The 26684-nt window shown below is 47.7% G+C and overlaps 2 protein-coding genes and 1 non-coding gene across 3 annotated transcripts; all 3 read left to right on the plus strand.

The window, feature by feature from the left end:
- The first annotated feature begins 11872 nt into the window (after nt 1-11872).
- LOC119290761 lies at nt 11873-16842 on the plus strand. The gene is made up of 4 exons (XM_037569406.1): nt 11873-12165; nt 15665-15837; nt 15975-16161; nt 16374-16842. Exons 1-4 carry the CDS (start codon nt 12090-12092, stop codon nt 16601-16603), a joined length of 666 nt encoding a protein of 221 aa, XP_037425303.1. The 5' UTR covers nt 11873-12089; the 3' UTR covers nt 16604-16842.
- Nucleotides 16843-17213: 371 nt separating this feature from the next.
- On the plus strand, nt 17214-17285 carry TRNAD-GUC. Its single transcript has one exon. It is a non-coding gene; the product is annotated as a tRNA-Asp (tRNA).
- A 6097-nt stretch (nt 17286-23382) lies between these two features.
- On the plus strand, nt 23383-26209 carry LOC119290762 (ABC transporter G family member 5-like). The gene has a single exon (XM_037569407.1). The coding sequence runs from the start codon at nt 23593-23595 to the stop codon at nt 25969-25971; it is 2379 nt and encodes a 792-aa protein (XP_037425304.1). The 5' UTR covers nt 23383-23592; the 3' UTR covers nt 25972-26209.
- Nucleotides 26210-26684: the final 475 nt, after the last annotated feature.

Genomic DNA, 26684 nt, shown 5'->3' on the forward strand with positions numbered 1-26684 from the left:
GTTTATCCAATCCGGATCTTCCAATGCTTCTTCAACCTTCATAGGTTCAATGCTAGAGATGAATGAATAATGTTCACAAAAGTTAGCCAAACGAGTTTTAGAGCGAGTGATTCTCCCGGTTTGGATATCATTGTAGATTTGCTCGACGAGATGGTCTTTGGCGACTCTTGCTCGAACTTGTGGAAGCTTATGCTTAGATCTGGGTGGAACATCTTCTTCATCTTGTTCTTCTTCTTGGCCTTCTTCATTGTTGAGATTGTTGTTCTCTTGTCGTGGTGGAGAAGGAGGTTGTTGATGTTCATCTTGGTGTACTTCCTTGTTTTCTTCGTCTTGGTGTGTCCCACTTGTGGATGCTTCCGTATCAACTCTTGGTTCACCTTGTCGTGAGGTGGAAGCTTCCACTTGGACGGACGAGGTACTCTCCTTCACCTCCGTTGAACGAATCTTGCCAATAGACAAGTCTCTTGGATTGCTTCCGAAGGATCTTTGTCTCCTACATCAATTGGAAATTGCTCTACTTGCGAGCCGTTAGATTCATCAAACTTCACATCTACCGTCTCTTCAACCTTTCGGGTGAAGTTATTGTAGACACGGTAAGTGTGAGAGTTTGAGCCATAACCAAGTAGGAAACCTTCATGAGATTTAGGAGCAAATTTAGAACAACGATGCTTATCAAGAATGTAGCACTTTGAGCCAAATACTCAAAAGTATCCAACTTGGGGTTTGTTACCGGTGAGGAGCTCGTATGCCATCTTGCCGAGTAGCTTGTGAAGATACAAGCGATTTGTTACATGACAAGCTGTCTCAACCGCTTCCGCCCAAAAGTGCTTCGGCGTCTTGTACTCATAAAGCACGGTTCTTCCTCTCAACAAATCCATTTTGTTGAGGTGTGTACGTAGCCGAGAACTCATCTGAAATCCCTTCTTCATCAAGAAAGGTGTCCACATTTGCGTTCTTGAACTCCGTTCCGTTGTCGCTGCGAACCTTCTTGATCTTCACTTCAAATTGATTTTGGGCCTTCCTAGCGAAGTTTTTGAAGATCTTTTGGACCTACGATTTATCATCGAGAAAGAACACCCACGTAAATCTTGAAAAATCATCAACTATAACTAGACCAAAAGAATTTCCACCAAGACTTTTGTAAGCGTTGGGACCAAAAAGATCCATGTGAAGTAGCTCGAGCGGACCCCTTGTGGTCATGATGTTCTTCACGGGATGCCTTCCTCCAACCTGTTTACCTGCTTGACAAGCGTTGCAAAGTCTATCCTTATCAAATATGACATCATTAACGCCGATGATATGATTACCTTTAATAAGCTTGTCAAGGTTTCGCATGCCCACATGACCTAACTGTCTATGCCACAACTAGCCTTTAGAGGATTTAGCAATTAAGCAAGTTCTAGGTTGAGCCTTTTTAGTGAAATCAACAATGTATAGATCATTGCGTATACCGGTAAATACCATTTTATGATTATCTCTATGAAACACTTGGCAATCTACTTCGGTAAATAGGACATTGAAACCGAAATCAGCAAGTCTAGATACTGAAAGTAAATTGTACCCAAGAGATTCAACGAGCATGACGTTTTGTATGAAGCTGTCATGTGAGATGGCCACCTTACCGAGGCCAACCACCTTACCCTTTGAGTTGTCACCAAAAGTGACATACTTTCGAGGGCCGTCGTTTTCAGCAAGCTCACAAAACATATCTTTATCTCTGCTCATGTGATCGGTACATCCACTATCAAGAACCCATTCCTTTCCTCCTGCCATGTATCCCCGAAGATTTGCCATAAGACCAAAGTGTCTCATTGCATCATCATGATCAAAGTCACTATCATCATCCTCATCATAGTATCCATGTTCAACATCGTCATGTGATGGATCAATTCCTAGAGAGGGTGATTCATTAGAATGAGTTTGACAATGATCTTCTTTATGAATTCTAATAGCTACGGAAATAATATTGCTAATAATTCCAACATCTCCTTTGGCACGCATAAGATTTGTAAGCTCAAATAGACAATCACCAAACTTAGGATCATTGGAATTCATCTTACTCAAGGCAGTAGACTTATGGAGAATTTCATCTAGATTTTGCAAGGAATAATTTGGAAAACGTTCCTCAAGAAATTTCCATATGGTGTAGGCACACTTAAGAGTAGGCAAGCAACCTATCAAGTTTCTAGGCAAACCTCTAGTGATAAGATCAATAGTTCTAAGATTGCGAATCATGTCAATTGACTCATCAAGGGTGGGATGCATAGGATCAACATGAGGTGCACAAGGGCTAGTAATGTACTTGTTCAAATGATATTCATTGAAAATCACAAGCATCTCATTTTTCCACTCATGAAAATACTCTCCATCAAGTATAGGCACTCTATGTCTAAGACTCCCCACAGTAGACTCATCCATCTTCCTCTAATGGTGATTAAACCAAAGAAATGGAGACCAAACCTTTGATACCAATTGAAAGGATCGAGAAGAGGTGTCTAGAGGGGGGGGGGCGAATAGACTCTAAGTAAGAAAAGTTGCAGTTTTTAATCTCTTTAAGTTGAAGTGGAATTTTGGCACAAGTTTTAACATTCATAATACATATCAAGCAAGCATGACAAGAGTATATTAGCAGTGGAAAGTAAAGCATGCAAATTGCAAGAATGTAAAGGGATGAGATTGGAGTGTGCAAACACAATTTGGAGACACGAAGATTTTTTATCCGTGGTTCCGATAGGTGGTGCTATCATACATCCACGTTGATGGATACTTCAACCCACAAAGGGTAACGGTTGTGCGAGTCCACGGAGGGCTCTACCCATGAAGGGTCCATGAAGAAGCAACCTTGTATATCCCACCATGGCCATCACCCACGAAGGACTTGCCTTACTCGGGTAGATCTTCACGAAGTAGGCGATCTCCTTGCCCTTACAAACTCCTTGGTTCAACTCCACAATCTTGACGGAGGCTCCCAAGTGACACCTAACCAATCTAGGAGACACCACTCTCCAAGAGGTAATAAATGGTGTGTTGATGATGAACTCCTTGCTCTTGTGCTTCAAATGATAGTCTCCCCAACACTCAACTCTCTCATAGGATTGGATTTGGTGGAAAGATGATTTGAGTGGAAAGCAACTTAGGGAAGGCTAGAGATCAAGATTTATGTGGTAGGAATAGAATATCTTGACCTCAACACAAGTGTAGGTGGTTCTCTCTTAGAAAATGTATGTTGGAAGTGTAGGCATGTTCTGATGGCTCTCTCCATGAATGAAGAGTGTGTGGAGGGGTATATATAGCCTCCACACAAAATCTAACCGTTACACACAATTTACCAAACTCGGTGGGACCGAATCGTGAAACTCGGTCAGACCGATTTAGTTCATAATGTGACCATTAGGCATTTCGGTGGGACCGATATGATCAACTCGGTAGGACCGATGTGCTAGGTTTAGGGTAAAGCCTCAACTTGGTTTGACTGATTACACAAACTCGGTGGGACCGATTTGGGTAATAAGCGAAACAGAGAGTTGGCCAGGCAAACTCGGTGGGACCGAAATTATTGCAATAGGCAACAGAGAGTTTGCAAGCCCATCTCTGTGAGACCGAGATCCCATTGGTGAGACCGACTTGATTAGGGTTTTTGGCAGTGGCTATGTCAAGAGAACTCGATGGCGCCGGACAGAAAGTTCCGGTGGGGCCGAGTTTGACTTTTGGTTTGGGACATATGTGGATGTGAGAAAGTGGTTGAGGGATTTGGAGCATATCACTAAGCACCTTGAGCAAGCAAGACATTAAGCAACACCTCATCCCCTCTTAATAGTATTGGCTTTCCTATGGACTCAATGTGATCTTGGATCACTAAAAGTAAAATGTAGAGTCTTGTGCTTTGGGCTTGAGCCAATCCTTTGTCCTTAGCATCTTGAAGGGGTTCCACATCCTCTAGTCCACACCACTCCATTGTTGAACTTATCTGAAACATACTAGGTAAGAGTATTAGTCCAACAAGAGATATGTTGACATTAATTACCAAAATCACCCAGGTAGCACTTGTGCTTTCAGCAATTAACTATTTGCGATGAGGAGGAACAAAATAAATGGGCAACCAGATGAAGGTCTGTACGATATACAACATATGGTTCACTCAGATGAAATGTTTGTTATTAGGCAACACAAAAGAAACGGTCAGCCAGATCTAGGTGTGTATGATATATGTCATGCATTTCACTTGGATGAACTGTTTGCGTTGAGACAAGAGAAAAGAAACGGTTCAATATAACAAGATGTGTGTGATACGCGGCAAATAGGTTTGTAATCAAAAATGTGTGCGAGGACCGATAATAACATAGACGATTGATGCTAATAAGACGTGTGTGTTGTGCGATGGGATTGCATACAGAACAACACACACACACACACACACACACACACACACACACACACACACTTATAAGGACATGGTTGCATAACCAAATTAAACATCCACTTACATAGATGGCTACTACAACCATGGCATTTGCACACACCAAAGTAAACTATTACATGCATAATGACATAGGTGGCTACTACACACATGACATTTCCACACACCAAAGTAAACTATATATTACATGCATGATTAACTAGCATAAACAATCATCTGATCATCATCTACTTCTTGTGACGCTTGCTCTGCTTGTGGCTCGATCCGGGCTCGTCGATTTGGGTAATGAGGCACTTCCTCATGTCAATGATCCGCCGGCCTATGCATCTCGTAGCATGTGTACACGCTCTTGGCCGCGAACCTGAGGTGAGGTTCATCCAGTTGCCGCATCCAGGCCCTGTGCTAGGATACAGGACGTGTTCTGTTGGCATCCCACTTCATCTTTTCGTAGTATGGGTCGATGATGGCCGAGGCGAGTTCAACCAGGGAGTCCTTCTTCATGCTGCTCTAGACCCTGTAGTGCTCAGGATTTTGACAAGGTTCTTGCAGGCCAAGCCCGTAACCCTGAGCGCTTTTACATCGTCAGTGGTTTCCATCATAGCGAACTTGTAGTCGGTGTTGTTGACAAACCTGGTGAAACGGTCGGAAGGCTCTGTGACCATGCAGTAGTGGTAGGTGAGGACATGATGGCACACACACGACTGGGCAACGACAACCTTCTAATTTATGTTGGGACGACCGACAGTGTACTGGATGTCGATGCCGACCACCTTGTACTTGTCTCGAGCAAGCAACTGCTCAACGGTGTTGATGTAGTCATCCACCACGGCCGGGTCGATTGTGTACACCACCGAGAGATCCGTCTCCCTCGCGTGGGTCTCCACTTTATGCTCCCCCAACTCCATTGGAGCGCCGCTAGACATCCCCTCTCTATGTGTCGTCGTGGGTGTACTTGTTGTGTTGTGGGGCACGATCGAAAGGTTGAAGATACTAAGGTTATAATGGCCGTGGGAGTTCAAGGGGAAGCTGGACGGCCTGGAATATTGGCACGCCCTGATGACAGTTCTAATTCGTAGCGCATAACTCCATCGTGCCGCATGTAACTGCATCGCGTGGCAATGTGCGCAGCAACCACATGCATATGGCCCCCCCGACATGATCGTAGCTCTCACTTTGCATACAGGTGTTCTATCTAAAACATTTGTGATGAAGAGCTTCACAAATCCTGCTAGGCACATTTTCCCTTGGCTTATTGGGGAAGCTGTCGGTTTACATACGGGTGTTCTATCTAAAACCTTCGGATGTTAGAGTGGCAGCTATTTGTTTCAAAATGCCTTTGTTGGCTGTTATCGAGTGCGCCTTCTCTCAAAATGGACACAAAAAATACCATAGCATGTCGGGTGCCATTCCATGATAGCATGCCAAGTTTCATGAATTTCAGACGATTTTTGGATTTACTAGAATTTAAAAACAAAGTATCTCAACATTTTGCCGGCAATCAACAGTGCCCTGGTGTTTGAAATTCATTCCATTTCTTGCATGGGACCTAAGCATGCACTCAAGGACACAGATTTGATTTTTCAACCAATTTATATGCACTGGAGCATGCGCATGTAGTTCAAATTTGGATTATGCACATAAAATGCCTAGAAAACACAGTTATTGTATAAAAATGTCCAAACGAACCCCGAAAAATTCCAAAATTTAACACAACACTCCTGTTGTTCTATGTTGACACTAGAATTTTTTTGAAAGCAATAACAGGCAACGGATAGCGTTTCGTCCCCAAAGGTGGCACGTTCCCTATCGAAACTATCAGGCTTTCTATGAGAAGCTCTGGTTTGTGAGAAGCTTATACCCAAACCTGCCCTAAATGGGACAAAAATTTTACCACGGCATGTTGATGCCGCTCCATGATAGCATGCCAAGTTTCATGAATTTCACACAAGTTTTAGATTTACTAGAATTTAAAAACCAGGTATCTCAATGTTTGCGGCCGAGTGACGGTGGCAGGGTATTTGACATTCATTCCCATTTCTTGCATGGGAACCAAGGATAGAGATTTGAATTTTCAACCAATTTATATGCATTAGAGCATGTGCATGTAGTTCAAATTTGAATTATGCACATAAATGCATTGAAAACTCAATTAATGCATAAAAATGTCCAAACGAACCCCCAAAAATTCCAAAATTTAACACAACACTCCTGTTGTCCTATGTTGACACTAGAGAAAAAATTGAAATCAAGAAGAGGCAACTGATATTGTTTCGTCCAGAAGGGTGAAACGTTCCCTACCGAAACCATCAGGCTTGTTGTGAGAAGCTCTGGTTTGTGAGAAGCTTATACCTAAACCTGCCCCAAATGGGACAAAATTTTTACCATGGCATGTTGATGCCGCTCCATGATAGCATGCCAAGTTTCATGAATTTCAGACGAGTTTTGGATTTACTAGAATTTGAAAACCAGGTATCTCAATGTTTGCGGCCGAGTGACGGTGGCAGGGTGTTTGACATTCATTCCCATTTTTTGCATGGGACCTATGCATGCAACCAAGGACACATATTTGAATTTTTAACCAATTATATGCTTTAGAGCATGTGCATGTAGTTCAAATTTGAATTATGCACATAAATGCATTGAAAACTCAATTAATGCATAAAAATGTCCAAACAAACCCCGAAAAATTCCAAAATTTAGCACAACACTCCTATTGTTCTATGTTGGCACTAGACAAAAAAATTGAAATCAAGAAGAGGCAACGGATATCGTTTCGTCCACAAAGGTGAAACATTCCCTACCATAACCATGAGGCTTGTTGCGAGAAGCTTTGGTTTGTGAGAAGCTTATACCAAAACCTGCCCCAAATGGGACAATATATTTACCACTGCATGTTGATGCCGTTCCATGGTAGCATGTCAAGTTTCATGAATTTCATATGAATTTTCGATTTACTAGAATTTTAAAATCATGTATTTCAATGTTAGCGACCGAGCGACGATGGCAAAGGTGTTTGACATTCATTCTCATTTCTTGCATGGGACCTAAGGTTGCAACCAAGGACACCCATTTGATTTTTCAACCCGTTTATATGCACTAGAGCATGTCCATGTAGTTCAAATTTGAATTATGCACATGAATGCATAGAAAACTCAGGTAATGTATAAAAATGTCCAAGCAAACCCTGAAAATTTCCAAAAGTTGCACAACACTCCTGTTGTTCTATGTTGACACGAGAATTTTTTTGAAAGTAAGAAGAGGCAAAAAATATCGTTTTGTCCCCCAAGGTGGCACATTCCCTACCGAAACCATCAGGCTTGTTGCGAGAGAAGCTCTGGTTGCGAGAAGCTTATACCATAACCTGGCCCAAATGGGACAATACTTTTTTACCCCAGCATGTTGATGTCGTTCCATGATAGCATGCCAAGGTTCATGAATTTCAGATGACTTTTGTATTTATTAGAATTACAAAAGCAAGCACCTCAAAGTTTGCCGGAGAGCCACCGTGCCATGGTGTTTGAAATTCATCCCCATTTCTTGAATGGGACATAAACATCAACCCATGGACACATATATCATTTTACAACCCATTTTGGTGCACAGGAGCATGTGCATGTAGTTTAATTTTGAATCGTGCGCCTGAAATGCCTAGAAAACCAAGTTAATGTATAAAAATGTCCAAACGAACCCTAAATAATTCCAATTTTTTTGACGACACACCTATAGTTGCATGTTCACTGCAGATAAAAGTTCTAGCAATTCAAACACGATCCTTTGCAGCTGTGACCCCATTATGTAATTCAAATCAAGACAAAAAATCAAGTAGATCGCACACAATTTATTATCACCAACCATGTGAGATGCAGGACAAAATATCATGGAGCACGATTGGTGTATAGTACGCATACGACTCACGCAAGAAGGTGCATCGGCTATAGTCCACAACGGCGTGTCAAGCACACTAGCTCGCTCCCCAAATATCATTTCATTGTTCAATCGTCACGGTGAAAGATGGGGACGTGGACCCGCTTCATGAGGGCAACTTCGACGGCCCACTTCGGCGAGAGTGCGGCCGCAACCGCCAGGCGCATGCTAACAAACTTCGTGAGCGCAGCCGCAATATGCGATCGGGCGACCAAGGTAGCCCAAACAGCCGATGTTGCTTCTCAGGTGGCGACAGCAACATCTACCTCGGGGATAGCAACTGGTGAGAGTGGCACAACAGCTGTCCGTCCCGTAGTGGCGGCCTTATCCCTGTTGGAGGCCGACCACGACCATGTCGAGGCCACCCACACCCAGCTCATGGCGGTCACCGCACAAATCGAACGAAGCTTCTCCGACAATGATCGGTAACCCATGGCCGAAGACTTGGGAATCACCAAGAGCGTTCGAGCAGTCGCTCATTCCTGCGCGACATACTTTGCCACAACGAAGCTCGCCCAAGCCAAGATCGCGGCCGCCCACGCCTAGCTCATGGTGGCCTTTTCCAAAGAGATGGCAGACGCGGATTTCGAGATGCTTGCCGAGTATGGTGTGATAGATGCCATGGCGCCCCTTCCCCAGGAGACCGTCTGGCGCGAGCTGGACATGGAGGAGGCGGCGGAGATCGACAAGCACCAGCTGTAGTAGTACTCTTTGTTTTGTTTAATTAAGAGCACCGACCTTTAATTTGTTAGAGTAATGTTTAGGTCAGCTAGCTCTGTTTAATTGTTGAACTTGCTCGATTAAGAAGTGTGGGTGTGCTGTAGTCTCCTTTGTGTACCCAAATTATGCAATGACGTGGATGACCACTGTAACCAGGGAAATTGGAACCAAAAATTTTGACGTTCAAACTCATCGCACATGGGTTAAGATATTTGTATCGTTTGTGATGTTCACATATCGTACATAGTTCTGAATAAGGGACCGTGTCTGATCACACTTTGCGCGCCAGTTTTTTCGCTAAACCGATTCAAAATTTTCGGCTTCCGTGGAAATATCTACCTCCCCGCCCCCTCACCTTTAAAAAAAGCCACATTTCCCTTGTTTCCCCCTTCCTTTCCAAGTTGAAACCTTCACTCCTTGCTTGCAGCACCACCCCCTCGCCGGCGACCCTCCTTCACGCCGCTCGGCCTCGTCTATCGAGGCAGGTAATCTACACCCGACCCCCATCCTCCTCCTCCTTCCACATCCCACTGCCCCGACCGCCGGTGCAACACCTTCCACCCAAATCACCGACCCCTCCACCAGATAAGCGCCACCCTAAGCCATGGTGCACGCAGTATAGCCAGGAGCTCAAGGAGCATTTGGCAGCGGAGCAGCAAATCGCGACCGCACACGTGGATGAGGTCGCGATGGCTGCCACTCGTGCCGACCCCCAGATCTTGGAGGAGCACCTCACCGTCGAGGCCACCGTTGACGCCTCGCGCAACAACGTCGTGATGCGGTTGGCTACTTTAAATGACAGTTCGTGGCGTTTTCTCAAGGCCACCCTCGGTTCCTTTGACAAAGACTACAAGGTGTTTTCTCAGCGTGCACGTGCTTACCTCAACTCGAGAGCCAGCAGGTTGGAGCCCGGAGCGGATCGGGCAACTCACCACTACGACGAGGGCACCCACGATGCGGAGGCCTCGCCCTCTTCCATGTCCAAGGAGCCAATCATCATCTACTTTTAGCTCACTGTAAGGACCCATGTTCAGTTTGCTAGCTACTGCCTTTCCTTAACAAATTCTAGTGAATTGTGCTATCTACTTTTACCATGCAATCTGTTGCTCTAGTGTATATGTTCTATATATCGTGCAATGTGGTGCTCACTTATTAATTGTTTGGTTAATTAGTTGTCGTGTTCAAACTGTTTGGTTCAATTCTGCAAATGTGATGTTCAATTCTTCAGGGTGCAATTTTGTATTGTCTTCCATGTGAGAAATAAATCGATTTTTTCTTTACAAAATACATAAGAAACAAATACAATTGCTGTATTTCCAAGTTGTTGAGCATGCTTAGTTTGGTTAACTGTCTGATTGAGGGAGTCCTGGATTAAGGGGTCCTCGGACAACCGGACCATATACATGGGCCGGACTGTTGGGCTATGAAGATACAAGATAGAAGACTTCTTCTCGAGTCCGGATGGGACTCTCCTTGGCGTGGAAGGCAAGCTTGCCGATTCAGATATGTAGATTCCTTTCTCTGTAACCGACTTTGTACAACCCTAGCCCCCTCCGATGTCTATATAAACCGGAGGGTTTAGTCCATAGGAGATAATCATAATCATACAGGCTAGACTTCTAGGGTTTAGCCATTATGATCTCGTGGTAGATCAACTCTTGTAATACTCATATTCATCAAGATCAATCAAGCATGAAGTAGGGTATTACCTCCATAGAGAGGGCCCGAACCTGGGTAAACATCGTGCCCTCCGTCTCCTATTACCATTGACCTTAGACGCACAGCTCGGGACCCCCTACCCGAGATCCACCGGTTTTGACACCGACATTGGTGCTTTCATTGAGAGTTCCGTTGCATCGTCACCAAAAGGTTTGATGGCTCCTTCAATCATCAACAACAATGCAGTCCAGGAGGAGGTTTTTCTCCCCAGACAGATCTTTGTATTCGGCGGCTTTGCACTGCAGGCCAACTCGCTTGGCCATCTGGAGCAGATCGACAGCTATGCCCCTGGCCATCAGGTCAGGTTTGGGAGTTTGAACTATACCGCCAATATCCGCGGAGACTTGATCTTCGACGGATTCGAGCCCTTGCCATCCGCTCCCCGCCGCCTTGATGAACATGACCTAAATCTGTCATCTACCGCACTCAGGGGGCACCTGTACCCATTCTGGGCTTAGACCCGGAGCAGATTGCGTCGTCCGAGGACGGGAAGCTTAACCCCACCACGGAAGCCGCAGACTCAGCGGTGATAGAACCGCACACAGACCCAACCTCGAGTGGGCCCTGTGTCATAGGAACCTCGGACCCGTCTCCGGCCATAGGTTTTGAACCGCGTGCATCCGCGCCCATCGAACCTGATCGGGCGCCGATCGTTGAGTTCACCTCCGCGGACATCTTCCGACACTCGCCTTTTGGCGATGTGGTGAACTCGTTAAGAGCCTCTCCTTATCAGGAGAATCGCAGCCGAACTATATCCGGTTCGATTTGGAAGCTGAGGGCGAAGAACTTCGCTGCCCACCCACCACCCACTTCATAGCCTATGTCGAAGACCTAACCGACATGCTTGATTACCACTCCGAAGACATCAACGGCATGGACGACGATGCCGGAGAGGAGCAGGCACAGAAACCGCCGCTTACAGGGCGTTGGACAACCACCTCCTCGTATGATGTATACATGATGGACACACTCAAGGAGAACAACGGCGACGACAAGAAGTATTTTTTTGACATCCTAATGACTTTATTAGTAGGTAGGTATAGAGTATAGATTTATATTGCATACTTGGTCTTATTGATATTTAGAGTCATTTCCCTGTTCCAAAGAAATGGTAGTGGGTTTACGCGTGGCCACGGGAGAAAGGTCCTCTCCTCTCTCTCCGGGGACTTCGACGGCGAAGAAGAAGAAAAGGAAGAAGAAGAGCGACGCAGCGAGCACCTGCCTGCCTACGGCGGCCAGACGCTAGGGGAGCTGCGTCCGGGGCTCTGATTCTTCACCGGCGAACCGTAGCGCTCACCGCAGCCGTAGCATGAGTTGGCGGCCGCCGATCTCGCCTGGCCGCCTCCTTCTTGTCGTCCAATTCGTCGCCCTCTGCTCGATTCCTGGTGAGATCCGGCTCTTACCTCTCCCAATGCTGCTTTCTTCTTCGGATTTAAGCAGCCAGTCCTTCCGCGTGGACATTTGACCGAATTTAGTTTACCTTTTTTTACGGGCAGTTTACCCTATTTTGTCCGTGGAGAGTAGTTGCTTCCATAGGAAACAGCCCATTTTTAATCTGTATTATTCGAATGCGTTGGCTGTTTGCTTAACAAGTTGGCTGCAATCTAAGCGCTTACCAGTTCATCAACTTGACTTCTATTGGCGATGTCGTGCGGGAAAGGGCATTAGTGATGTATAGAGCCTTGAAAGCAAGTGTTATAAAAAAATTAATACTATTTGGATGTTCTGCTGGTTTAATTTGGATTGTCCTAGTCCAGCAATCTTTAGTGTGGCCCCTTTTCGGTTTCACCATGAAAAAATATTTTGGTTAGGCTTCATAATTAGTTTGTTTTCTATCAGTATAACTCAATGCAAATCATAAGTCAAACCATCAAATTCTGTGCATGTTCCATATTCTTGGTAACTCTGCTATGGAATTGTCTGAGCACATTAGTCTAGTGAAAGTAGGATTATCACTAGTTTTCTATCTGTAGAAACGAGGATTGTTACTAGAAATAAAATCTCATGCTCCCGTTGTTGAACATTTGGTGGAGCTGGTGGTAGTTGTTCAGCTGAAGGTGTCTCTTTAGATATGGATCAATATGTACTCGGAGCAGTTCTTGACCCTGCTTTCTAATTAAACTGGGTTACTTCCTGTTGAGGGGATATCTGGTGCTTCCTTACCTTACAGTGGTTCCGTTCTACCACCAAAAAACATGAAAAGGTCTGGTGAAAAGTGCGAACATCGATACAAGATTCATCTATGATGCCACACAATTTGATCCACACGTCGAGAAACAAGAATGACAAATTCTGCTCTGGTAGTAGCTAATTCAAATTCAGAGGTGAAAATAGTTTTGTGCATTATTAATATTAACAGCAGAATTTCTCATTTTTGTTTCTTCATGTGTGTATCTATTTTGTTTCTTGTAACTTTGTGGCATCGTATTTGAACCTTGTGAACATAATTTTCTTTTGACCTTTTTTCCTTTGAAATGGGTTCTTAGCACTTTCTAGTGTGCTTCTCATGTTGGTAGCATGGGTGCGCTGTATGAGGAGGAAGGACTGGGTATGTTCTCACTGCCTATGGTATAAAAAAGTGCCGTGTTTGACCATGTGAAAGCAGTAGCTGGTGTGTGGAGTATAAGACTTGGGGTGAGTTTATATTGTGCTAGTAACTTGAGTAATAGATTGTATTCTCAGTATGATAATATTTCAAGTTGCGCATTAGACTAATGCAAATATCATAGAAAAGAGGTATTGATTGATTGATTAGACTGTCTCTGCTACTGTATTACATAGCATACTCATGTTAGAGCAACTCCAACGGGGTGACCCAAACGGACGCGCGCTTTGTCCGCTTTTCGTCCGTTTGGATCGGCCAGGCGGACGTGCGCGTCCTCATTCTCAAATGGGTCGGCTTGACCGCCCAACAGGAGGCGGAGCCAAAAGTGTCGGCGTGGAAAAAAAACAGCTCGCAGAAATGAACATAATTAAACATAAGTTCCCGGTCAACCGCCAGCCAAAGTCCACTTAAACCTAATTAAACATTAAATAAAACATAAAATAAAGTCTGCGCCCGCACACTGCCGCCCCGCACGCTGCCCTAGACGTCGTCGGCATTGCCCTTGCCCTTGACGTCGACGTCGCCATCGCCGGTGAGGTCGATGAAGACGGGAGCAGGGCCAGCCCACCCGAACGCCGCCTGGTACGCTGCCAGGGCAGCCTCCTCCGGCGTCTGCTGGGGCGGCGGCATTGCGGCTAGCCGCGCGCTCCTCCTCCTCCTCCTCAAGCCGGAGTGCCTCCGCGTCGCGTTGCAGCATCTGCTCGTAGCGCATCTGCCGCTCGCCGTCGGCCTCCTCCTGGCGGAGCCAGTGCGCCTTCCAGCGCTCAAGGTGGGCCGCCTCCTGCTCCGGCATCGCGGCGTAGTGGACAGGAGGCGCGCTCACCCACTCGCGATACTGGCCCGTCCACGTGTAGGCCTCCTCCGACCAAGTGGGTGGAGGCGTTGAGCGCTTCCGCGTCGGCTCCGGCTTGGGCTCAACGGACGGCGGCGGTGGCGGAGGCGGGACGAAGAGCGGGGTGTGGACGGAGTCCCCCGCCGCCGACAAGGCAAGGGCTTGCTCCAGCCCATCCCAGTGCGCGTCCTCCTCGAGTCGGCTAGCCTCCAGCGTGTGCTGCAGGGCCTCCTCGAGGGCGGCTTGGTACTCCGCCTCCGCCTCCATTTCATTCAGCTCTACCCGCGGGGGCGGCGGTGGAAACGGTGGCGGGACGGGGTCGACGCCTACACGCCGTTGCTCCTCGTGTTCGAGGGCAAACCAAGCCTCCCAATTGGGAGAGTCGGTGGCGTACTCGAGCATCCGCCGCTGCTCCGGTGTGGGCTGCGTGTGGCGCCTGCGCACCTCCTTGCCGTGCGCCCGCTGGGTCTGCGGAACCGCCGGCACCGGGATCCGGTGCGGATCCAGGTGCCAGTTGTGCGGCAGCGTGACGTCGGGGTAGGGCAGCCGCTGCGTGTACTCCCAGTGCCACCGCGCTTGGTGCACCGGGATGTGCAGGCGCCGGTGACCTGGGCGGAAACGCGCCGGCGCCGGAGGAGGTGGAGGAGGAGCACGGGAGGACGAGGCGCCGGGGGTGCCCTTGCCCTTGTCGCTGCTGTTGCCGAAGAGGCCCATTGCTTGCTAGGGTTTGCTGTCGCCGGCGAGGAAGCAAAGGGGGTGGTGGGGGGCCAGATGTGGACGGAAGTGGATGAGGCCGGCCCCCGCCGCACGCGTGGTTAAAAAAGGACGCTTCCACTGGCTGACTAGTGGGCCCGCTGTCAGTGGTTGTTATAAATAAGACGACATGCGGTAGTTGGTGGCCTACAGGTGGGGCCGCGGCGGACGCCGAGGAGACGCACGGCACGTCCGCTTCGCGTCCGTGCCGACGCATTTCAGGTGCAATTTTGGGCCGAAAATGGGTCGGTGCGGACGCCAGGCGGACGAGATTTGGGTTTGGGTCGGCACGTTGGGCCTCCACTTTTGTCCGCGCCGACCAAACGGACGCAGGCGGACAAAATGGGTCGCCCCATTGGAGTTGCTCTTAGTAACCTACTTAACAAGCTTTAGAGAAACATAAAGGTAAAGAAAGAAAAGAGCATAATCAAAGCCTTGTACTTCTTACATTGAATACTGGATAGTAATCCTTGTGTGGTTCGAGTTGAGAAAAAATTGTAGGGTAAATACCATATGAATTATGAGTATACCCTTGCTGAAGTGGGAATGCATAGAACTAAAATTCATGTATGCTTTATCTGTTGCATTTTTTGTGTTCTCGTGTATGTAGTTGAACAGGATATAAAATTTGATAATATTTCTTCTATTGCCCTTAATAATTCTTTGTGCACGACTGATTATGCTTAATTTGTAGGGGCTTTTTCTTCGAGGCTTGTCACACTTGATACCATTGATATATTTACCACTCATGAATGGTTCTCCAGACCAACTGTGTTTTTCCGCTGCAGTGGAGATAACAAGACATATTTGCCTGACGTGAAGGACGCAAACATGATATATACCTTTAAGGGTGAAGAATCATGGCAGGTCAGTCTAACTTTTACTTACGATATTGGTGGCTTCCTCTCATTTGGTTCACACCTGATACCGGTTTTCAGTAATCGTGGTGTTTGCGTTTATCTTCTTTACTAAGCACTGAATTCCTTACTACATCATGTTGGCAGCCCTTAACGGAACTTCCAGAAAAGAAGTGCAAGCGATGTGGTTTGTACGAAGAGGATATGTTTAGAAATGATGTGTTTGATGAATGGGAGCTGTGTTCTAGTGACTTCAAAGATGGCAAGTACACACACTTCAAGGAAGGGCAGTTCAATGCGACCTTCCTGTGCCCAAACTGTACTGTCTCTGTTGGTACGGCTCATATTCAGTACCTCTGGTTTCTGTTCTTCAAAACTTTCTTTATATGATTTGCGGTTGCTTTTCTCTTATCATGGTAACAACATTGCAGCATATTTGATGTCGAGTTTGCTCTGTTGAATTGGTAGATTGTTAACGAGATACTTTATGTGTTTGAGCTCCACATGGCTATTGCTCAAAGATTTTTGTTTCTCTACCATTGCCAGGTGATGCTGCAGCCCATCACTCTAGCTCAGAGGTGGAAGCCAAAAAGACATCTGTTGCTGTTATCATAATAGTAAGCGTTCTCGCTTCCGTTATCGTCGTCCTCGCCTTGTTCGGAGCCTACAAGTACTGGCTGAAGAAGAAGAGGGAGCGGGATCAGTTACGATTTCTCAAGCTCTTCGAGGAGGGAGACGACATGGACGACGAACTGGGCCTTAGCAATGAACTCTAAGATAGCGAATACAGTCTGACGCCCCGATCTCCAATCATCTCAGATTAGTTCACGTCACCGTGCATAAAATGTTCTTCTTCTTTCCATCTCTCTTTTCAGTTTTAGCTTCAAATTCTTGTGATGTACAGCACCTCCACGGTTGAAAGACACAACTCTGACAGCAACAGCACAACTCTTTGGTTCGTCGCACTTTTCCCCCTCATAAGATCTGGCAACGGTTAACGTTGCTTATTCAGTTATATGAGTGGGTCATCACATGTTAGTCTTCATTCTATTTGTATCCCTCGCATTTCCCCTTGTCTGTCGGATTACAATGCTTACCAGGGGAGCCACCGGCGATCAGCTGGCCAACGACGCTCTCCAGTGCCGCCGGCTCTACTGCTGGGTCGAAAACCTCAGCATGAGCAAGAAAACGATCTCGAGAAATACATACAGTTGGGTAAATTCTTTTAGCTCCGCTATTGAGGCGAGCTGAACATACGTCGGGTCGCATTAGGAACTGAAATCTGCACGTTCCTCATGCTAGGAGCAACTGTGCACTGTTAACTAGTTACTGTTAACTAGTTACTATAAGCTAATTATAAGGCCCCAAAAATGTGTAATCACCAAAGTCGTTGTAGTATAGTGGTAAGTATTCCCGCCTGTCACGCGGGTGACCCGGGTTCGATCCCCGGCAACGGCGCTTCTTTTTTGTATTTAACCTTTTGCATTGTTTTCTTGTGTATCAATTGAACTTGTTTCTGGTTTTCTTCTTTTTTATGAAAAAGGGCATTTGTATTGCCCCAAATGCTAAAATGTGTTATGCACTTTCTTTGCACAGTACACTCGGGCTTCTTTTTTGTATTTAACCTTTTGCATTGTTTTCTTGTGTATCAATTGAACTTGTTTCTGGTTTTCTTCTTTTTTATGAAAAAGGGCATTTGTATTGCCCCAAATGCTAAAATGTGTTATGCACTTTCTTTGCACAGTACACTTGGGCGCTTGGACACATCGCACTATTGGGCGGCACATGCAGTTTTTTTATTGTGCCCCACAACCGTCTCTCACATTTTTCTCGACTCTGCTAGGTTTTCATTGATGAACTTGCGTGAAAAGGAGAAGAGGGAAGGAAGACGACACAAGTGAATGGGGAAACTGGAAGGCAGGGGCGCAGTCGCGGTTGTCCAAGGCGAAGCTGAATTCCTCAATAGTGCTCCCTTTTTTTACCTTTGCATTGTTTTCTTGCCTACCAGTTGAACTTGTTTCTGGTTTCCTTCTTTTTACGAAAGGGCATTTGTATTGCCCCAAATGCTAAAAGGCGTTGTGCGCTTTCTTTGCACAGCATACTCGGGCGCTCAGACACATCGCACTATTGGGCGACAAATGCAGTTTTTTAAGTGTGCCCCACAACCGCCTTCCACATTTTTCTCGACTATGCTAAGGTTTCACTAACGAACTTGCATGAAAAGGAGAAGAGGGAAGGAAGATGACACAAGCGAGTGGGGGAACTAGAAGGCAGGGGCGTGATCACGGTTGTCTGAGGCGAAGCTTAATTCAACGGCTGCGCGGCTAGGACTACAAGAAAAGCTCGATGCTCATGAGCCATTTGAGATCGACTCATACGTTTGCTCTACTCGAGATGGACTCAAAAATAAATGAGTTGTGTATGGGCACTTTTATTTAGCTTGATCGAGAAAGTAGTCGATCTTGAGCCAACACTGGCTCCCTCGATTTTTGCTCGATATCATGTAATTACATAAAATAATCTTGATATGTATTAAAATAAAATAGGATAATTTATTGCCATATATATTGTGTATGATTTTTCTCCATTTTATCACTAGAAAGCATGGAAGCTTAATTAAGCATGAAGACAAATTAGCCTCAATTAAATATCCTGTTATTTTTAATAAAGTTTGAGAGCAAATGCACCTTCATTTTCTTCCCATTCTAGTTCATCCACGATATCTTGCTATTAAGCACTAGTTTCCAGTTGGCAGAGAATAAGTCATATTTTATAATTGATTTTTATGTTGTGTTGTGTTCTATCTTGTTGGAAAAATTGGCTTAGATTATAAAGAAAAACATCTTATTTAGCTCAAAACTATCTAGATAGGCTCGAGGTTGTTACAAGCTAAGCATAAGCTACTTTCTATACAACTCGATCTTGAGCTTCGCTTAGTTTGTGCTCGCTCAAACTTTAGTATAAATTGATGTGAGCCTAGTCCAACTCGCTCGAGCTCGACTCGTTGGCAGCTCTACGGGGCGAGGGGGCCGTCGGAGACAATGAGAGAACGGGGAGATGATGACGAAGGGACAAATGATTGTGTGAACGTCCGAGGCGGGTGCCGATGGCCAAAACTCATGTAAGCCATTGGTAGAAAAACCCTTATAGAAATAGATAATTAGTGGCACCTTCAAAATCTGGAGTGTTCCCGATAGTTCTTCAAAACAGAATTTATCCACACACGACACAGTGTGGCCGATCTATGCATGACCAGCAATCCAACGGACGTTGCATGGCTATGGACGAGATTCGCTAGCTGGATTTCATCGTCTTGCGTTGGTCGTCCAACTTTTGCCGTCTGCCTAGCACTGCTCTTTTCAAAATATCAACGACATTCGTGTACTCATGGCTGCGTGCCGGTGCTCGTAGTCAGTAGTTGGTTGGACTCAACTATCTGACCGACCAACTACAGTTAGTGGCATGGGAAGGTTCCACACATCACTAATCACTAGTCTCTCAATCTCACGAGATGCAACTCAAGAAAGTAGGAGATAGAAGAGAAGGGAAACAATCGAGGAGATCAACAATAGGCTTCAAGATCCATCCACAATTCCCCCTTAACATATAGGGGCGATAAGGGTTTTGGGGGAGATGGTTTGTGGTTCAAAAGAGTGGTAGAAATATGTATGAACATCTCCCAAACCGGTGGGAAAGAAGTGTTCGGAATCATAGTAGAAAACAAAAAAAAAATCATCCTACGCAGATCACTATGAAGATGTACATACAAGCTTAGATCTGATCTTTACCAACAATGAGTTGCATCGAAAGAAGAGTGGGTGAAGATCATTCTTGAAGTCCCTCAAACACGAACAATTCCTTGAAATAAGAACCGAATGCATGATCCCTCTGTAGATTGCACACGCACGACACCAGGGATCCACCAGCGCTTAGCCGTCCAGAGCTTGACGATATCAGAGTAGAAGAGGAGGGAGGAGCATTCTTGTGGCATTCACAATTTTCTTGAGAACTAGAGGGAGTGAGGGAACTTATGTCTCAATAGGGGGCGCCACCTTCGGTATGTAGGTGGAGGGAGGGGGGCCAACTTGGAGGAGGGGCCTCCCCCCTTGTGTCGGTGGCCAAGGGATGGGACCCGCCCCACCAAGCCTAGCCACACCAAGTAGGGACTTGGTGGCCAAGGGAGGGGGTGCCACCCTATTGGGCCCTAAGGCCCATATGGATGCCCCTAATAGGCCCTAGCCTATTTGCCTAGCCCGGGGCACCTAGAATAATTCTAGGGGGCTCCTGGTAAATACAGATCCCTCCTATATAATTAATATCTCCTTAGGAACATTTCCACATTTGCGGTTTTATTCGTTGTTCTCCGAAACACTTCGGTTCTCTCTCGAAACAATTTCTGTTACCTCTGAAACTTTTTCGGCGATATTCTCCTAAACTCTTAACTCCTAATACTCAACGGATCAGAGGTTCTTAAGCGCGTGATCCTGCAGGTTCGGTGAAATATAGACATGATTGAAATATCTTTCGATCAATGATCAATAGCGGAACCGTGGACATCCATATTGACCCTTATACCCACACGAATGATTATTGAGTGAACCTGTGGCTACCATATGCTATTCTTTTTGCTTCATGATACTTTACAAACACATTGGCACTATGCCAGTTGCTTCATGATACTTTACAAAAACATTGGCACTATGCTAGTCTCTTCGTAACCGGTTTTGTTCTCTTTTCTTGTTCTTGTGTTCTGGCATCCCCGTGATCAAGTCACGCTTTGTCTAGCCAGACAATGATGAATGTCGTCACAATGAGAGGGGCCTAAGAATATCTCTCCTTTGTCGGAGGAGCAAACCCTAGTCTCAAGCTTTCCAGTCTCTCGTCATACGTTTTAATGAACATGCAAGTTGCCGTTGTGATCACCATATTACGGTTGATGTTAGAACAACCCAAAGTGCACCATCCAGTATGGCGTGACTTGATACTCTCATGGTCTAAGGAATTGTGTATATGTTAACTTTCCCGTGTTATGGACTATAGACTTGTGACAGAATCATCTCTTAGTATAACATACAACTTGGGTCAATTCAACACAAATGTACTTTCAAAATAGTGTCGTCAGTGTTGTCGGCATCATCGTTACACTTAACTATGCCCATGATCCAGGAAAATAGAATCATCATGTAACACTTGAGCTAGTCCCAGAGGCAAGATTAGGAATCTTATTTTACCGTTTTTAAGTACGCGTGCACCTAAGTTTTCCTCTAAACCTTTTGATTTTTGCAGGTTCAAGAACAATAACAGTTAAAACATACAATATAAATACTAATTATAAACTTGGAAAGAAATAATAACACAATTATTCTTGCCTCTAGGGCATATTTCTAACAAGAAGAATCCATAAATAGCCAACCCCAAAAAATAGCCGTCGGAATCAAATGACACATTCTTGTACACCTAGCGCCCACGGCGTCAAATCCTATGCGTACGACTGACCTATAAACCACCCACATCAGAAAACCAAAACATCCATAACTTTGTCATACGAACTCCGATTTTGATGATCATGGAATCGTTTAAAGCTATGTACAAGCCCAAGGTCCTCATATAGAGAAAAACCTAAAATCAATAAGAAAGAATGATGCAAAAGATGCAAAGGTTTGAGCACTGTACATACCACGTGAGAAATCTACTCGCCCGAAAGTCCCTCTTGATAGTACGACTGTCAAACCTATAATCCGGTCACCCACCAAGTACCACGAGACCGGCAAAACTAGGAAAACCTAGCTAAGTTATACCTTTGCCTTGTGCATTCCACTTGAACTTGATGATGACATTAATGCTTGTCTCAAGTTGGAATCCTTTTCTTAATCACGATCGCTTCGGTGAAGATTCTAGATTTTCCACCCCATAATGCAATGAGGGAAGCCTTCACTTAAGCACTTGTGAGCACATCTTCACATGTACATTATCACCATGTGTACCTCAAGCTTCAAAGCATATAATCTCGAAATGCTCATCCTGCACTTGCACTACTCGAACTCTATGACCATCACCAATTGATGTCATCAATACATAAAATACATGAAACCTTTCTTTTGATGCAAGCCCATGAGATAACACCCAACCCACATAAACACAGCAAACACATAGCAGGGGTTTAGTTCATAGAGCGCAGTTCATAATTACTTACCATACCATAGGTCACTTGATCCAACATGGTACAATGCTTGCGCTTGTGAGTTGACAATCTAGTATACACTCTTCTAGCTTCATCCTGGTCAACCAACATCTCTACTTCATGCTCCATCTTGGTTTCTTGAAAGCCACGCCGAGCAATTCGCCTCTGTCGGGAGCATGGTCGGCTTCCTGTGTGCAGTGCCGTAGCCAGGTTTCACCCATGCCCCAGGCCAACCTTGTATGTACAATAGCCACTGTAGCTACAATAAGCTATTGTAGCTACAATCAACGAAGAAAGTCGGCTCCAAGCTTCGTGCCATCTCCCTGGCTACGCCCCTGCCCGCGTGTAGCCGTCATAGACTCATAGTGTCGCTGGACGACCGCCATGCCGCCAATAGCCAAGAGCAAGGGACGAGCCCCACAACCGACGGGATGATACGGGGCGAGCCCCAATATTACGTTCCATCTCAGTAGACCCCATCGACCAGATGTCTCAAAGCAACCAAAGAACTCAACTTCATGGTGCAGTGTGAGTTGACCCAAATGTGATGGTTATTTGTAATTACCTCTTGGTTGCTGGTTGCACCTACCAGGATTTTTCAGTGCAACGTACTCCCTCCGTTCCAAAATATAGCGCGCCCACGCTTTTCGAGGTTTAACTTTGACCATAAATTTAACCCACGAGACCGACTGCGGCGGGATCAAAAATTATATAATTAAAAACTTTTTTTGAATACGAATTCATTGGTATAATTTTTTCGCCCGCCGCAGTCGGTCATGTTGATTAAATTAATGGTCAAAGTTGAAGCACCGAAACCGAGGACGCGCTATATTTTGGAACGGAGGGAGTATGTGCTAGTTCTGCAATCGCAAGAGAGGTCAACAGCTTATTATGCATTAAGTAATTACTATTACTGTACAACGCTGCAAATAATAAACCCAACATGATGTGCCACACAAACATGTCAGATATTTCCATCTTAGCAAGAGCAGAGAAGTTGCCGGTGAGAACCGAAACCATCCAAGAAGGTAGTCCAAAAAGACTGACAGTTGATTTAAATTCCGCCTCCACATTTCCTGACTCTGGCCAACACCACCTCCCCCAACCTCCCCAGCGGTGTCAGCGTTAGCTGCCCATTTGGTGAGCTTTGGCTGAGCTACACTTAACCACCTCGGCGCCATTTCTTGCGCGCGGGCGCGCACAGCGCAAGAGCCCTCCACCCACCGCAACCACCTTCTTGACCCCCTCCTAAACCCAAGCTACCGCGGCCGGTTTCCCGCTCAGATTCCTCCGGCCTCGCTTCCGTGGCAACTTAACCGAATCCAACAAACAGCAAGAAGCCCCACGAAGACGCCAATCTCGATCCCCCCCCGCGCTCGCCAACCTCATCTGATTGCATGCTCCTCTCGGGTTGACTCCTCAAATGGGGAGCTATAAGAATGGTTACTGGTACGATCCATAGAGTCCAACCAGCTCCATCGACCTCTCTCCCCCTCTCTCTCTCTCGCCGCGGCAGACACGGCGAGGTGGCCCGGCCCAGTGTGCGAGCTAGATTTATACGCGGGGAGCGCTGAGCCGAGCAAGATGTCGCGGTTCGTCGACAAGCTGCCGTTCTTTGACCGGAGGGCGTCGCCGATGGAGGAAGCCGACGATATCCCGCGCAGCGGCCTCCTCCACCTGCACGGCGGCCACCACCACTACCAGCACCACCACCAGCCGCAGACCGCCTTGATGGCGCCCGAGCCGTCCCCGCCCACGACCAAGCAGTCCTCCTCCACTCTGGCGCAGCTCCTCAAGCGCGTCAACGAGGCGCGCAGCGACGCCTCGTCGCCCAACTCGTCCCCGTCCCACTACACCATCGAGCTCGGAGCCTCCATGCCGGGCTCCACCGGCAGTGAGAGCGAGCACACCAGCCTCACCGGTGTCGGCGACGGCACGCTGCTGCCGTTCATGCTCAAGTTCACCGACCTCACGTACAGCGTCAAGCAGAGGAAGAAGGGCCCCTGCCTGCCCGCGCTGCCGTTCCGTCGCGGGGACGCGGAGCCCGAGGCGCCGCGGATGAAGACGCTGCTGGATAATATCTCCGGGGAGGCCCGGGAGGGCGAGATCATGGCGGTGCTCGGTGCCAGCGGGTCCGGCAAGAGCACGCTCATCGACGCGCTCGCCAACCGCATCAGGAAGGAGAGCCTCCACGGCTCCGTCACGCTCAACGGCGAGTCCATGGACAACAACCTGCTCAAGGTCATCTCGGCGTACGTGATGCAGGACGACCTCCTGTACCCGATGCTCACCGTGGAGGAGACGCTCATGTTCTCCGCCGAGTTCCGCCTGCCGCGCTCCCTCCCCACCAAGGAGAAGAAGAAGCGGGTGCAGGCGCTCATCGACCAGCTCGGCCTGCGCAACGCGGCCAACACCATCATCGGCGACGAGGGACACCGCGGCGTGTCGGGCGGCGAGCGCCGGCGCGTGTCCATCGGAGTGGACATCATCCACGACCCCATCGTGCTGTTCCTCGACGAGCCCACCTCCGGGCTCGACTCCACCAGCGCCTTCATGGTGGTGAAGGTGCTGCAGCGCATCGCCCAGAGCGGCAGCGTCGTGGTCATGTCCATCCACCAGCCGAGCTATCGCATCCTCGGCCTCCTCGACCGCCTCCTGTTCCTGTCCCGCGGCCAGACTGTGTACTACGGACCTCCTGGTTCGCTGTCGTCCTTCTTCTCGGACTTCGGCAAGCCCATCCATGACAACGAGAACCCGACGGAGTTCGCGCTCGACCTCGTTAGGGAGCTCGAGACCATGCCGAACGGGGCCTGCGACCTCGTCGAGCACAACAAGTCGTGGCAGAAGCGCATGGGCCCGAAGATGAAACACGCCGACGACGGGAACGGGGGGAAGCCATCGCTCTCTCTTCAGGAGGCCATCAGCGCCAGCATCTCTCGCGGGAAGCTCGTGTCCGGCGCGACCGACGGCAATGTCACGGTGCCCTCGCCGTCGTCCGCCCCGGCGTCCGCGGTGGCCAAGTTCGCGAACCCGTTCTGGATCGAGATGGGGGTGCTGACCCGTCGCGCGTTCCTCAACACGAAGCGCACGCCGGAGATCTTCGTCATCCGCCTGGGCGCGGTGCTGATCACGGGGTTCATCCTGGCGACCATCTTCTGGCGCCTAGACGACTCGCCCAAGGGCGTGGAGGAGCGGCTGGGCTTCTTCGCCATCGCCATGTCCACCATGTTCTACACCTGCTCCGACGCGCTGCCCGTGTTCCTCAACGAGCGCTACATCTTCCTCCGCGAGACGGCCTACAACGCGTACCGGCGGTCCTCGTACGTGCTCTCCCACACCATCGTCGGCTTCCCCTCGCTCATCGTCCTCTCCCTGGCCTTCGCGGTGACCACATTCTTCGCCGTGGGGCTGGCCGGCGGCGCCGAGGGGTTCTTCTTCTTCGTGGCCATCGTGCTGGCCTCGTTCTGGGCCGGAAGCGGGTTCGCGACGTTCCTGTCGGGCGTGGTGACCAACGTGCAGCTGGGGTTCCCCGTGGTGGTGTCGACGCTGGCCTACTTCCTGCTCTTCAGCGGCTTCTTCATCAACCGGGACAGGATCCCCAAGTACTGGCTGTGGTTCCACTACGCGTCGCTGGTCAAGTACCCGTACGAGGCGGTGATGATCAACGAGTTCAGCGACCCCGGGCGGTGCTTCGTGCGCGGGGTGCAGATGTTCGACAACACGCCGCTGTCCGTCCTGCCGGCGGCGATTAAGGTGCGGGTGCTGCGGGCCATGAGCTCGTCCCTCGGCATCAACATCGGCACGGCGACGTGCATCACCACGGGGCCGGACTTCCTGAAGCAGCAGGCCGTCACCGACCTCACCAAGTGGGACTGCCTCTGGATCACCGTCGCCTGGGGCTTCCTCTTCCGCATCCTCTTCTACATCTCGCTGCTGCTCGGGAGCAGGAACAAGAGGAGGTAGAGCGCGTGATCGAGCGGATCATCTTCTTGGATCCCTCGGCTTTACTGGCGCGAGCAATGTGGGACTGTCTCTCAGTCTTCTGTAATTTTTCTTTGTTCAATTTTTTTCGATTTTTACTTAACCGCGTGTGATTAAGATGGGAAGGGAGATGTTTGCTGCGTGTAAATTTGTTTCCAAGTTGTAACGATATCATGGCAAGTTGAAAGTTGAAACTGTAGTCCGACCATATGATCCGCCATCTCTCCTCTACATTTGAAACTTCAAGTTCAGAGGCGTCGACTTTGTTCGGGTATAGTGTGCTCCATGACGAAGAACGATGGGAAAGGTATTGCTGTGACGCATATAAGCAGGCACACATATGTTTGGTGAGCAGAAATTCGACTTAGCAACCAAATCCTACCAACATGATGCATGGAAACACGGAACAAACACGCTTGGCAGCCCTTGGTAGTTGTAGCTACTCGGTTGCTCCTGTTGCCATATGTATGACATTCTCGGCGGATGAGTTCATGAAGTTGGCACCTGCGTCGGTTTGTTTGGGCTGTTGGGGAGGTGACCCACACAAACCATAGCACCGCCGCCTAGAGCATTGATTCACCCCCTCTCCATTGTTGCAGCAGGGTTGTTCCGGTATGTTCGCGTATGTATATGCCTATTTTCGTGCTGATCTTGGTTGTTTTCTCCGCTGGCAGGGGCTGTTTGGAGTAAATGAG

Source organism: Triticum dicoccoides, chromosome 4B, assembly GCF_002162155.2.
Source record: "Triticum dicoccoides isolate Atlit2015 ecotype Zavitan chromosome 4B, WEW_v2.0, whole genome shotgun sequence".
NCBI classification, from domain to species: Eukaryota; Viridiplantae; Streptophyta; class Magnoliopsida; order Poales; family Poaceae; genus Triticum; species Triticum dicoccoides.

Excerpts from the sequence above, each read along its gene's own strand:
- LOC119290762 (XM_037569407.1), top strand. The coding sequence starts at position 23,593 with ATGTCGCGGTTCGTCGACAAGCTGCCGTTCTTTGACCGGAGGGCGTCG.
- LOC119290761 (XM_037569406.1), top strand. The coding sequence starts at position 12,090 with ATGAGTTGGCGGCCGCCGATCTCGCCTGGCCGCCTCCTTCTTGTCGTC. Across the intron at positions 12,166-15,664 it reads CGCCCTCTGCTCGATTCCTG|GGGCTTTTTCTTCGAGGCTT; the intron begins GTGAGATCCGGC and ends CTTAATTTGTAG. Across the intron at positions 16,162-16,373 it reads AAACTGTACTGTCTCTGTTG|GTGATGCTGCAGCCCATCAC; the intron begins GTACGGCTCATA and ends TACCATTGCCAG.